Source organism: Emys orbicularis, chromosome 13 (assembly GCF_028017835.1).
Source record: "Emys orbicularis isolate rEmyOrb1 chromosome 13, rEmyOrb1.hap1, whole genome shotgun sequence".
NCBI classification, from domain to species: Eukaryota; Metazoa; Chordata; order Testudines; family Emydidae; genus Emys; species Emys orbicularis.
Window position 1 is genome coordinate 14,361,219 of NC_088695.1, and position 13,181 is coordinate 14,374,399.

At 41.9% G+C, this 13,181-nt stretch overlaps 1 protein-coding gene across 1 annotated transcript; it reads left to right on the forward strand.

Annotated features, from left to right (window-relative positions):
- The first annotated feature begins 469 nt into the window (after positions 1 to 469).
- LOC135888004 (olfactory receptor 5V1-like) lies at positions 470 to 1,395 on the forward strand. The gene is given in 2 exon segments (XM_065415815.1): positions 470 to 695; positions 698 to 1,395. Coding segments are annotated over 2 exon segments (924 nt in total).
- Positions 1,396 to 13,181: the final 11,786 nt, after the last annotated feature.

Here is a 13,181-nt window from a genome sequence, read left to right on the forward strand (position 1 = left end):
TGGTGGTTAGAGACCTATCCCTGATGCAAAAGACCAAGTACCCAGTAACCCTGCTGTGCTTCCTCTCTAATATTTGAGCTACATTGGATCAGCTTCAAGAGGAGAGATTTAGGGAGCCCCACATCAGCCTGTCTGCTAGTCCCAGCTGAACAGGGCTTTTGTGAACACTAGTGGGGCCAGATTCTGCAATTTAGGCAGCTAAACTGGCAGTTAGGTGCCCAAGTCCTTTTGTGTATCCAGCCCATTTTGTCTATTAAAAACATACAAATTCCATCCAGCTTCTCTGTATCTCTCACTGAATTTAGTATATTTAAAATACACATTGTACAGCCTGGAATAGGGCTTTCTTTACATTCATGCTACAGATCAGATTAACTTCACATGCTGTTTCTATTTACTTTTATTATAAGTGTTAATTTCATTTGTTTTCTCTCGTCTTCCAGATCACAGTTTTCCTGAATAAATACCAATGAAAAATCAAACCACAGTGACTGAATTTATTCTCCTGGGACTTTCCAGTGACCCACAGATGCAGATTTTCCTCTTCTCGGTGTTTTTAGTTATTTACCTAATCACTCTTGGTGGTAATATAGTGATCATTGTGGTGATAAGAGCTGATTCTCACCTTCACACCCCTATGTACTTCTTCCTCTTTCATTTATCCTTTGTTGATATCTGCTATTCCTCAGTCACGGTGCACTGAGGAACTTCTTAGCAGTGCACAAAACTATTTCTGTCAATGGCTGCATTGCTCAGATGTTCTTCATCCTCCTCTCAGGTGGTGCTGAAATTCTCATTCTCTCAGCCATGGCTTATGACCGCTACGTTGCCATCTGTGACCCATTGCGTTACATGGAGAGAATGAGCAAAGGGATCTGTGTTCAGCTGGTGGGTGGTGCATGGGCAATAAGTTTAGTCCATGTCCTGCTTAACACTGTTTTTACCTTCAAGTTGCATTTCTGTGGGCCCAATCAAATCAGCCATTTCAGCTATGAGCTCCCTCCTCTGTTACAATTGTCCTGTACTGACACCCTCACCAATCCAGTGGTGCTTCTTACTTCTGTTCTGATATTTGGATCAAGCTCCTTCCTCCTTACCCTGATCTCCTACATTCACATCATCTCCACCATCCTGAGGATACGCTCTGCGGAGGGCAGGCGTAAAGCGTTCTCCACTTGCAGCTCCCACCTGATTGTGGTTGGCTTATTTTACCTGACAGGTTTTCTCCAGTATACAAAATCTAGTTCGGTCACCTCTGTGGTGCTGGATAAAATATTCTCCATCCAGTACAGCGTCTTGACCCCCATGTTAAACCCTATTATCTACAGCTTGAAAAACAAGGAAGTGAAAACAGCTCTAGGGCAAATGTTGGGGAAATTGAAGTTTCTCAAGTAATGTCGATGATATTAAATAAATTACTAATGTTTACATTAGAGCATAGAACTGTGGATAACTTGTGTTTGGGAAATTCTGAGCTCAAGTAACTGATGGACCCATTGGGACAAAACCTCACTTGGTCTAAATGAGTGAGTCTCCATTGAAGTCAGCGGGCCTGATTCCTAGTTGTATAAGAGTCAGTGGAACATGGGGGACTGGATCTTGGGTCTCCTAAATCCAGAGTTGAGAGTTCTGAGCACTAGGCTTTAGAGTCATTCACACATTTTTCTCTTTCCTCTGTTTCCATATCTCTTTAATCTGGCCCGCTGACTTCAGGGGAGCTATGGCCAATTTATACCAGCTGAGGATTTGGCCAATTGTATAAATATAATCTCTTCATCTATTAATTTCTGTTCATTCTTTTTGAGTAATTTGCTGAAACTCTATTTAATATCATTGATCTTATTCTAACCTATTAAAATCTCAAGGATTTTTCAATAATACTAATTAATAAGGATAATATAATAATCATTGGAGCCAATGGGTTTACTCCCCAGCGGGGGTAGAGCCACAAAGGAATTTAGGCTTGAACAGGAGAGTTAGAGAGAGACCCACATGAGAGTATCCCGGTGGTTAGGGTACACACATTGGTGGGGAGAGATCCCCTTTTAAAATCCTGTCTCTTTATCAGGCCCTTGAAGCAGGGCCCTCCCACATTCCAGATGACTACCCTGACCATTGGGATAAAAGTTATACGCGGTCTCCTGCTTCTAATTCCATCTTTTCCTCCCATCCCAGCTTCATGTAAAAAACCCTTAGGTGGGATTACCGGGTTCCCAGCTGAGAATCAAAAGCAGAAGGAGGTGTTATGCGGATAGAAGAAGAGGACATGGGGACTGAACTGACAGTGGCACGGTTTAAAACACACCCCTCGCCTCGGCATCTCCCATTGACAAGGGAGCCACCTATCATTGTGTTAGAACATAAGAACAAATGAAAGACCATCCCAGGTCAGACCAATGGTCCACCTAGCTCAGTATCATGTTTCTGCCAGTGGCCAGTGCCAGATTCTTCAGAGGGAATGAACAGAATAGACAATTATTGAGTAATACATCCCCTGTCGTCCATTCCCAGCTTCTGTCAGTCAGAGGTTTAGGGACACCCATAACATGGGGTTGCCTCTCTGGCCTGGACTAATAGCTATTGATGGACCTATCCTCCATGAATTTATCTAATTCTTTTTTAAAACTGTCTCCAGCTAAAGAGAAAGGGAACAAAGGATGTTGTCAATATGAAAATTAGAGCCTGATTTAATATTTTACATTTCAAATGCTTTTTTTCCTTCTTGTCTTTAATAAAAAGTTATAAAAAAAAATTAATGATGTGTTTGCCAAGGTACTAAGCAGACTGAGGTCTCTGCAAAACGAACTCTGAACCTTGTTTACAACTGTTTAATGTGGGGGCAGTTACTGGGTTATGTGGCTTAATCCCTAAAACATGTTGTTTAATATCCCTTCAAACTATGTTGTCATAATTTAATTATAATAAACCTAATATTTTTCTTATCCAAACCTTATCTGAATATTGCTACATTTCTGGTCTTCAAAGTCTCTCTGTGGCAAGAAGTTCCACTGTCTAATTATGTGTCTTCTTCATGCCATCAGCACATGCATAGAACACCCTCTCAACAGTGGTGACAAAACCATCATCTTCACCTTATGAAAATCCTACAGGAAGAAAGGGAGGAGGTCTCCACTGAGTGGGCTTCTTCATTTCTCTATTATGTTTTTATGAATCTCTTCTTCTCTATAGACATGATACTTTAATGTTTAGACTAAATGGACATACCCCTACAGCCTGTCTGCATTCAGAACTTCAACTGAGGCTTCCAAGACTTTCACTTATAGACCACCTGCAGGACGGAATCTAATCAATATTATGCATGATCCCGATCCTGCAGACAGATTCACACTTGTGCTAGTAGTCCGTACTCACAAGTAATTGCAATAAAATTATTCATGTGTACAACATATTCACAGAAGTAAAGTTTTTGCCAGATTGGGCATTATATTCCTATTTATATGAGCATTTGTATTTTCACTAAACCTACCAAATTGTTAATTAGGCCTGCACTTTCATAGGGCTCTGAATTCTGGGCAATGAGGAAAAGACTGAAGCAGACCTTGAATACAGTGGAAATTAAAATGTAAAGATGGATACTTGGAGTTCCGTGGATGGACCATGTTTGGAACTAATGAGGTAGGGGAAATGTGTAAGTGATACCAGTTACAGAAAAGCTGAAGGAATTGAGGCATGAGATGGTTTGGCCATGTGAAACGAAAATCAGAAGAATATATAAGAAACAGGGAGTTAAACTTAGAAGTGGAGGGAAAGAGAAGGGTTGGCAGACCCAGAACTAGAGGGATGGATGTCATACTAAAGGATATGATTAGCTGCACAGTTTCCAAGGAATGGCATTCAAGACAGACTGGAATGGATAAGAAGGATGTGAAGAACCAACCCCACATAGTTAACTCAAATCTTCTTCTAGCCTTACTCCCATCTAAGTGCAGCAAGAGGTTCAGACACTATATTGCAAGAGTGCAATATAGAGTGCAAGAGTGCAAAACACTATATTGCAGATATGACAAGATCCTGTAACCTCCTGAACAAACCTTATTGAATTAAGTTTCACATTCTTGGACTTTATTGTATTAAAAATGCAACTGTTTATGTACTTCTGTAGGATTGCATGGTGCTTCTTTAGGAGGAAGACATGAATAATGCAATTGCTGGGAGACATTAGGGACTTCAAAGGACTTTTTGGGATAATACGTGTGAAGTGGATTTTCAAGGAAACTGTTTGGGGGTGAAGATTATGCAAATGACCCACCTAAAATGCATTATTTTGAAGCTACACTTTGAGCGGTTACCCATTGTCTGTCTGATTACCTACTCAAGGTCTCTTTAAAGAGCCTAACTGGAGAAATTAATTAACAGAGGCAGCAGATGTTCTTGGTCTGAGCTGAGATAAGATGAACTTGAAGCCACAGGAAAACCCCTGGGTAGGGGTTAAAGGACAGCTCCTGCCAGAGCCTTGCACACATATTTAAGCTAGATCTCCTGCCATGTATATCAGCATAGCTCCATTGGAGCCAATGGGTGCGATCCCGAGCTGTGGCTAGATTCATGAAGGGACTTTGACTTGAACAGGAGAGATTGAGAGAGAACCACATCAACATATCCCATATCCCAGTGGTTAGGTCACACATAGGGGAGGGGGCAAATCACCATTTAAATCTCTTATTCTCATCAGATCCTTGAACCAGGGGTCTCCTCCATATTAGGTGAGTAACAGAACCACTGAGATAATATTAAGGAGGGACTTCTTCCTCCTAATTTCTTCTCAGTCTTCTCTGTAGCCCCATACCCGGGCTTATTGCAAAATACACCTTACTTGGGGTTAGAGGGATCCCAGATGGAAATCTCAAGCAGAAAAAGTGTTTCCCTCCAGGAGATTAAGGCAATCCATACCTTGAAAGGTTGGGGTGGTTAGGGCACACCCATCTCCTCAGCATCTCCCATTGGCTTATTTAGGACATGACCTATCTCTCCACTTCCATTGAAGAAGCAGCCGGGGTTCCAAACTCTGGCTTTGTGAATCCCTGTGATTTTCTAGGCACTTTGGTAGGGCTCTGAATACTGGGTACTGAGCAAGAGACAGGAGCAGATCTTGAAGACAGTGGAAACAAAACCATTAAGATGGGTGTTTGGAGTTACAAGGATTGACCATGTTTGCAATGAACAAAGTAGGGGAAGTGTGAAGGTGGTACCAGTTATACAAAAGCTGAGAGAGTCCAGGCTTAGAGGGTTTGGCCATGTGAAAAGAAGATCGGATTACAGGGTGTCACATTTAGAAGAGGAGGGTAAGAGAAGGGTAGGTAGACCCAGAACTAGGTGGATGGATGTCACAGTAAAGGATTTGATTAGCTGCAGAGTTTCCGAGGAATAGCTGTCAAGACGGACTGGAATGGATTACAAAGACACGAAGAGCCAATCCCATATAAATGGTAGTAAGGCTAGAAGAAGGATTGAGTCCAGTAAGTGCAGTAAAAGGCTGAGACACTATATTTCAAGATTGTCACCGTGACAGATATGAAAGTGTCCTGTAACATCCTGCACAAACCCTAATGAATTTCCTTAAACCTTATTGAATTAAGGTAAATATCTCTGGAGTTTGCTGTATTAAAAATGCAAAGCATTATGGAGCTTTTTTAGGAGGAAGTTCTGATTAGTGCAATCTCTGGGAGACATTAGGAACTTCAAAGGACATTTGGGGCCAAGACATGTGAAGCGGATTTTCAAGGAAATTCTTGGGGGTGGGAGGTGGCGAAGGGAATGCGACTGACTCCTCTGGAATCCCTCATTTTGAACCTGCACTTAGAGCAGAGACCTATTGTCTGGCTGATTATGTTTTCAAGGTCTCTTGAAAGAGCCGAAGTGGATAAATGAGTCACTCACAGAGTCAGGAGTGTTCTTGTTTTGAGCTGAGTATGTGATGAAGTTGAAACAACAGGAAAACTCCTGGGTGGGGATTGAAGGAGAGCTTCTGCCAGAGCCCAGGCTGCAGTTGGGGTGATGACTGGTAAGCTTATTAGCATATGTGTAGCATATTTTTAATCTGTTTTCTCTGTAGTGGTTTTACCTTATGAATAAAACATGCAGGTTTACCTCCCATGAGGTGCTGGCTGACTTCATGTCCACAAGACATGGAGTATCCGTTTCATAGAGGATGTCCTACCCATTGCACAGTGACCTGAAGAAAAATTCTGTGTATCTCAAAAGCTTGTCTCTTTCACCAACAGAAGTGGCCCAATAAAAGATATTAGCTCACCTATCTTGTCACTCAGATAGATAGATAGATTGATATATAGATTAGATAGATGCTGATGGAAGGATAAATAGCACACAGAGAGAAACAAAGAGAAATAATGCTGATAGTGTACTGTGACATAACATATTATACAATCCAAAATGTTTTATTGCAATCACATGAGGAAATGCACGGGGCAGTTTCTGATCTCTTCAAAATGGCATAGACACATGTTGCTGGATTTCATTAGTCCGCCAAATATTAGGGGTGAATGTTGGCCTTGAGTCATTTGTGAACTCATCCTGATTTCTCTGAATGCTTTGACAAATAATTTGATTGGGAAATTTCTTTTGCCCAGGGGTTGCTCATGACCCACTGATGCTGCATGTAGATGGCAACCACATTGAATGGGTGAATAGGTTTTTCTATCTGGGTACTTGTTTGACGGCACGAGTTTCTATATCTGAAGAAGTCACACATCTTATGGGTCTTGTGTCAATGACATTTCAGCACCTTCAAAGCCCTCTGTTTGGGAGGCAGAATGTCCGTGCGACAACTAAGAGACAAGTATTCAATATGCTACTGATGACAACTCTGTTATACGGAGCAGAAACATATTCATTAAAAACAGCTGAGGAGAGGAAATTAAACAGTTTTCAGTGTCAAAAGTTATGACATATCCTTGACATCCATTGATTTGATTTTGTCACAAACAGGGAGATACTTAAATGATCCCAGAGAGTTGCAGTCTTGCATTAATTGAGAAAAGGATGACTGCAATGGTGGGGTTATGCGCAATGTTCAGGAGACCGAATGCTTTTACAGAAGGTTTATAGAGCTGAGGTAGAAGGAAGTAGAGCGCCAGTGCAACCATGAATGAGATTGAAAGATGCATTTTGTGGGATTTAAGAAACAAAAACAATATGGAAACCCACTCTACGTGCCACCATGGCTGTGTTAGAGCCATGTGTTTCTGCTGCTGCTGATATGCTGCTGACTTTACAAAGCAAACCAGCTTCAGAGACACTGAGAAAGCCCTGCCCCAAAATACCTTATAGACCAAGATGTTAGTGCTGTGGAGAGTTGTTAAGGCTGCTCCGTGCTGCTGTTCTTGGATCTCCGGTGTCAGCTGCACGAGTAGGGAATGCAGCTTACCGATTCAGCAGACCTCGATGTTATTCCTAAAGAAAGACCACAGGCTCCGTTTGGTGGCTAAGGCCCTTGGCCAAGTTTATTGTCAGCAAAGCATGGTACTAGTGCCCTGTCTAATGGGTCACAGGGACACTAACACATGTATTTCTGTGACAAGATGGGACATCAGGGTCCTGTCCCCTTGACCGATACAAAGATGCCCCTAATTGGACTTCTCCTTTTATACACTGATACAAAAAAATTATGTATTACACTCCAGATGCTGTTAGTTACCACCCTTATCCTCATACCTGCTAGTTAGAACAAAACATCCTCACCCATTATCCTGTGATCCCAATCTTATCTTATGAGGGGTCAGTGCGCTCTTATACCATCTCTTAAGAATGTATTTACATAGCTACTTGAGAGATCTGTGTGTGTTTGTACTGTGCTCTCTGGTCAGCAATATGCTTACCTGGTGCATTGTTATTCTGTCAAAGACAGGCCTACTCTGTTTCCCAGCCTTTGTTTAATACAGTTACTTATGCTTAGGTTTCCAGCAAGGCCTATGGCACAGAGATTAAAGCACTTTCCTGATAGATAAGAGACCTAACTTCAAATCTCTGCTCTACATCAGAGAAGGAATTGCATGAGGATCTCCCATGACCCCAGTGAGTTCCCTCACCACTAGGTTAAAGGTATTAGGGAGGCACTAAGATGCCCTGTGCTGCTTTGTGACTTTAATTGTTTGTTTGTTTGTTTGTCTGTTTTGCCCTGGATGAAACAATTTTTTTTTAATTCACAAATAGCATTGGGTCAACCAAACCGCATTTTTCAGTGAATAAACTACTTGTCTGAAAAATTTTACCACCTGTATTCAGAAAAGCTCCTCCTTTGTCTCATCTCCTGTTCTTTCCTGCCATCTTATTCAGTCTATTTGCTCCTTTCTCATCCCTTAATTTGTGTATCCAGCCACTGGTGATTTTTAAAGGATGGCTGGTCATTCCCCGTTCTTTCTCCTCTGCTGCACTTGTGGTAATTATATATTAAGACTAGGACCTTCAAAGGTGTCTAGGGAGAGGAAATGTGCTGCTGTTTGCGCATCAAACTCCTTCAGCTGCTTTGAGAATCTGAGCCTAAATACATGCCTTTTTAATTGACTGTCACTGAGATTGGGTACCTAAATCACTCGGATGCATATGACAACCCAAGCCTCAATGCTCTCATTCTTAGGTACCATAGACCATTGCTTAAGGGCTGACACAGCACAATGTAACTAGGAGCTTGTTACAGAGAGTGAACTTCAGGGGTTGTCCCAGGGGGAACAAGACAGCATTTAAACAACTCTCAAGAATCAGCTCCTAGTCTTGGAGTCAGCTAAGGAAAAGCTCTTTGCTTCACTCCCACTGATAACCCTACACACCTTGAGGGGTTTCACTGCTCTGGGTAAAGAATATTGGATCTCCTTGGATGCTGTATTCCAGAGACAGATAGACAGACTAGATAGACAAATCAATAAGGAGGTAGATAGACTAAGAAAAGAGAAAATCACAGGTCAGAATGATCTAACCATATTTATGATCTGCACTTAAAAGGCAGGTGAGTTGATTCATATTTTGATTCCTTTTTATGTTTTGTATCCTTTTCATTTCAAAGGACCAGATTCTGCCCCTCTTATCTAGGGGTAGGTCTCTGCAGAGTCCCATTGACTTCTACCTGGCTGCAGCAGTCTGCTCACATAGACTCAGTTACAGCACAGGGGCCATGGCTGGCAAAACTGATTTACTGGAATCAGTACTGATTTGCTCTTTTTATCTCTTTCTTAAGGCAGCACTGAGGTAGCTGAGATGAGCTGGTGCAGTAGTTTGTATTCTGTGTGTGCGGGGGAGGTCAGGGGAAGGGCATTCTCTGGAAAATGTCCTTGGAATTGAATTTCCCTGTGCACAGAATCTGCCTGTGTTGACATTCATGTTCTAGTACAAGGTCCATCTCTTTGCTTAGGCATTTGTCTCATGAGCTGATAATGGAGGAAAAGTTTAGTTTTTCTCTAGGTGTGTATGGGGACAAATAATTTTGACATTGGACAGAACATTGATTTTATTCCCTTTTCCATTAATAACTGATGTCATTCACTTCCAGAAGGGCAGGTACATTTCTCTACTGTATGTACAGGCTGATATTCAGACGTGTAGACAACAGAGTCAAAAATCCCACTGAGTCGGAGTTTAAGTGATTTAGGAGGAAAAGTCCAATTAATTTTCTATCAGGCCACTCTTTTCAAAATTATGTCACTGTGTCGAGATAATCTTTTCTGGTCACATTCATTTCTTCTTGATACAGTGTCGCATGCCCTTCTCATAAACTAGAGAAATACAACCTAGATGAACCTACTATAAGGTGGGTGCATAGCTGGTTGAAAAACAGTTCCCAGAGAGTAGTTATCAGAGGTTCACAGTCATGTTGGAAGGGCATAACGAGTGGGGTCTTAAAGGGATCAGTTCTGGGTCCGGTTCAATATCTTCATCAATGATTTAGATAATGCATAGACAGTACACTTATAACGTTTGCGGATGATACCAAGCTGGGAGGGGTTGCAAGTGCATTGGAGGATAGGATTATAATTCAAAATGATGTGGACAAACTGGAGAAATGGTCTGAAGTAAATAGGATGAAATTCAATAAGGACAAATGCAAAGTACTCCACTTAGGAATGAACAGTCAGTTGCACACATACAAAATGGGAAGGGACTGCCTAGGAAGGAGAACTGCGGAAAGGGATCTGGGGGTCAAAGTGGACCACAAGCTAAATATGAGTCAACAGTGTAACACTATTGCAAAAAAAGCAAACATTGTTCTGGGATGTATTAGCAGGAGTGTTGTAAGCGAGACACGAGAAGTAATTATTTCGCTCTACACCGTGCTGATTAGGCCTCAACTGGAGTATCGTGTCCAGTTCTGGGTGCGACATTTCAGTAAAAATATGAACAAATTGGAAAAAGTCCAGAGAAGAGCAACAAAAATGATTAAAGGTCTAGAAAATGTGACCTATGAGGGAAGATTGAAAAAATTGGGTTTGTTTATTCTGGAGAAGAGAAGATTGAGAGGGGACATGATAACAGTTTTCAAGTACATGAAACGTTGTTACAAGGAGGAGGGAGAAAAATTGTTCTTCTTAACCTCTGAGGATAAGACAAGTAGCAATGGGCTTAAATTGTAGCAAGGGCGGTTTAGGTTGGACATTAGGGAAAACTTCCTAACTGTCAGAGTGGTTAAGCAATGGAACAAATTGCCTAGGGAGGTTTTGGAATCTTCATCATTTTTAAGTCCAACAGACTAAGGATAGCTCAGTGGTTTAAGCACTGGCCTGCTAAACCCAGGGTTGTGAGCTCAAGCCTTGAGGGGGACCAATTAGGGATCTGGGGCAAAATCAATGCTTGGTCCTGGTAGTCAAGGCAGGGGGTTGGACTTCATGATGACCTTTAAAGGTCCCTTCCAGCTCTAGGAGATGGGATATCTCCATTAATTTATTTTTATTTTATTTATTTAAGAGCAGGTTGGACAAACTAGATGACCTCTTGCTGTCTCTTCCAGTTCTATGATCCTATGATTCTTCTTCTTGAAAAATCCTAATGATTTTAATAGGTAAGAATACAATTATATACTACAGATATTAAATAGTGTTTTCAACAAAATAGTCTAGAACAACTGACAGATTGTAATGGAGAAGTAGATTATTTTTATAGATTTGGCCAGATGTCCAGCTATTGTAAATTGGCCATAGTTTCACTGCAGCCAATCTGCCAGATCCCATGCTGGTGTAACACAGCTGTAGCTCTATTGAAATCATAAAGCCAGATTGCAGAGTGAGGGTATGTCATAACTATAAAGGGAAGGGTGACAGCTCTCCTGTGTACAGTGCTATGGAATCCCTCCTAGCCAGAGACTCCAAATCCTTTTACCTGTAAAGGGTTAAGAAGCTCGGGTAACCTGGCTGACACCTGACCCCAAGGACCAATAAGGGGACAAGATACTTTCAAATCTTGGGGGGGGAAAGGCTTTTGTGTGTGTCCTTTGTTTAAGGGGTTGTTCGCTCTTGGGACTGAGAGGGACCAGACATCAATCCAGGTTCTCCCCATCTTTCTAAACAAGTCTCTCTTATTTCAAAATTGTAAGTAAAAGCCAGGCAAGGCGTCTTAGATTTACTTTGTTTTCTCAACTTGTAAATGTACCTTTTACTAGAGTGCTTATCTTTGTTTGCTACACTCTGAACCTAAGACAGAGGGGAGTCCTCTAAGCTCTTTAAGTTTGATTACCCTGTAAAGTTATTTTCCATACTGATTTTACAGAGATGATTTTTACCTTTTTCTTTAATTAAAAGCCTTCTTTTTAAGAACCTGATTGATTTCCCCTTGTTTTAAGATCCAAAGGGGGTTTGGATCTGTATTCACCAGGAGTTGGTGAAAGGAAGGAGGGGGGAGGGTCAATTTCTCCTTATTTAAGATCCAAGGAGTTTGGATCTGTATTCACCAGGGAATTGGTGAAGGTCTCTCAAGGCTACCCAGGAAAGGGAATTAGCTTTGGGATGGTGGCAGCGGACCAGAACTAAGCTGGTAGTTAAGCTTAGAAGTCTTCATGCAGGCCCCTACATTTGTACCCTAAAGTTCAAAGTAGGGATACAGTCTTGACATGGTGGCACAGCGGTGGGATCGTTTTAAACCCAAAAGCCAGTAAGAGATTTTTTTTTCCTTCTAGCTGCTTGGAGAGCAGAGCTGAAGGTAGATGCATATCTTATCTCTCCTTGCCTGAAGGCAGAGGTGTTAAGTTTTTTTTAACAAGGTTCTTTGTTAAGAGAACGGTTCAATAAGTGAGCAAACTTTGATCTGGTAAAGGTAATTTACAATCTGAATTGTTTTTTTTTTCTTTTTACATCCTCGGAAGTAGCTAGTTAGAAAGTCTCTGTTAACTCAGCAGCACTCAGCAGGAGCCTGAGCTAAATACATCCCAGTTTCAGTCAACTGCAGAGGGTGTGACCCAGCACAAGAAAACAGGAAAATGACTACCAAAGAAGCAGCTAACAAAATAGAACTGGCCAAACTAGAAGCAGAAGAAAATGAAAGAAAACATCAAAGACTGCTTCAAATTAAAAAACTTGAAGAGGAGGCCCACAAGAGAAAGATGGAGCTGGAAAAAGCCAAAGAAAAAGCCAAAGAGGAGGCCCACAAGAGAGAGATGGAGCTGGAAAAAGCCAAACATGACAGAGAAGAGAGAGCCAAACAGGAGGCCCATGAAAGAGAAGAGAAAGCCAAACAGGAGGCCCATGAAAGAGAAGAAAAAGCCAAACAGGAGACCCATAAAAGAGAGATGGAGCTGAAAGAAAAAGAGATGGAACTGGAAGCAGCAAGGACTAGGCAGGGTGCATCAGACCATCCTAACAACTCCTCTCCAGGTACCACTCCCCATCCCAGGAAATTCCCCACCTACAAGGCAGGCGATGATACTGAGGCCTTCTTAGAAAATTTTGAAAGGGCCTGCCTTGGATACGACATCCCTCCAACCCAGTACATGGTAGAGCTGAGGCCGCAGCTCAGTGGACCCTTAGCAGAGGTGGCGGCTGAAATGCCTAAGGAACACATGAACAGTTATGAACTTTTTAAAAACAAGGCCAGAATCAGAATGGGGCTAACACCTGAGCATGCCCGTCGGCGGTTCAGAGCCCTAAGGTGGAAACCTGATGTGTCATTTACCCGACATGCCTACCACATTGGGAAAAATTGGGATGCCTGGATATCAGGAGCAAATG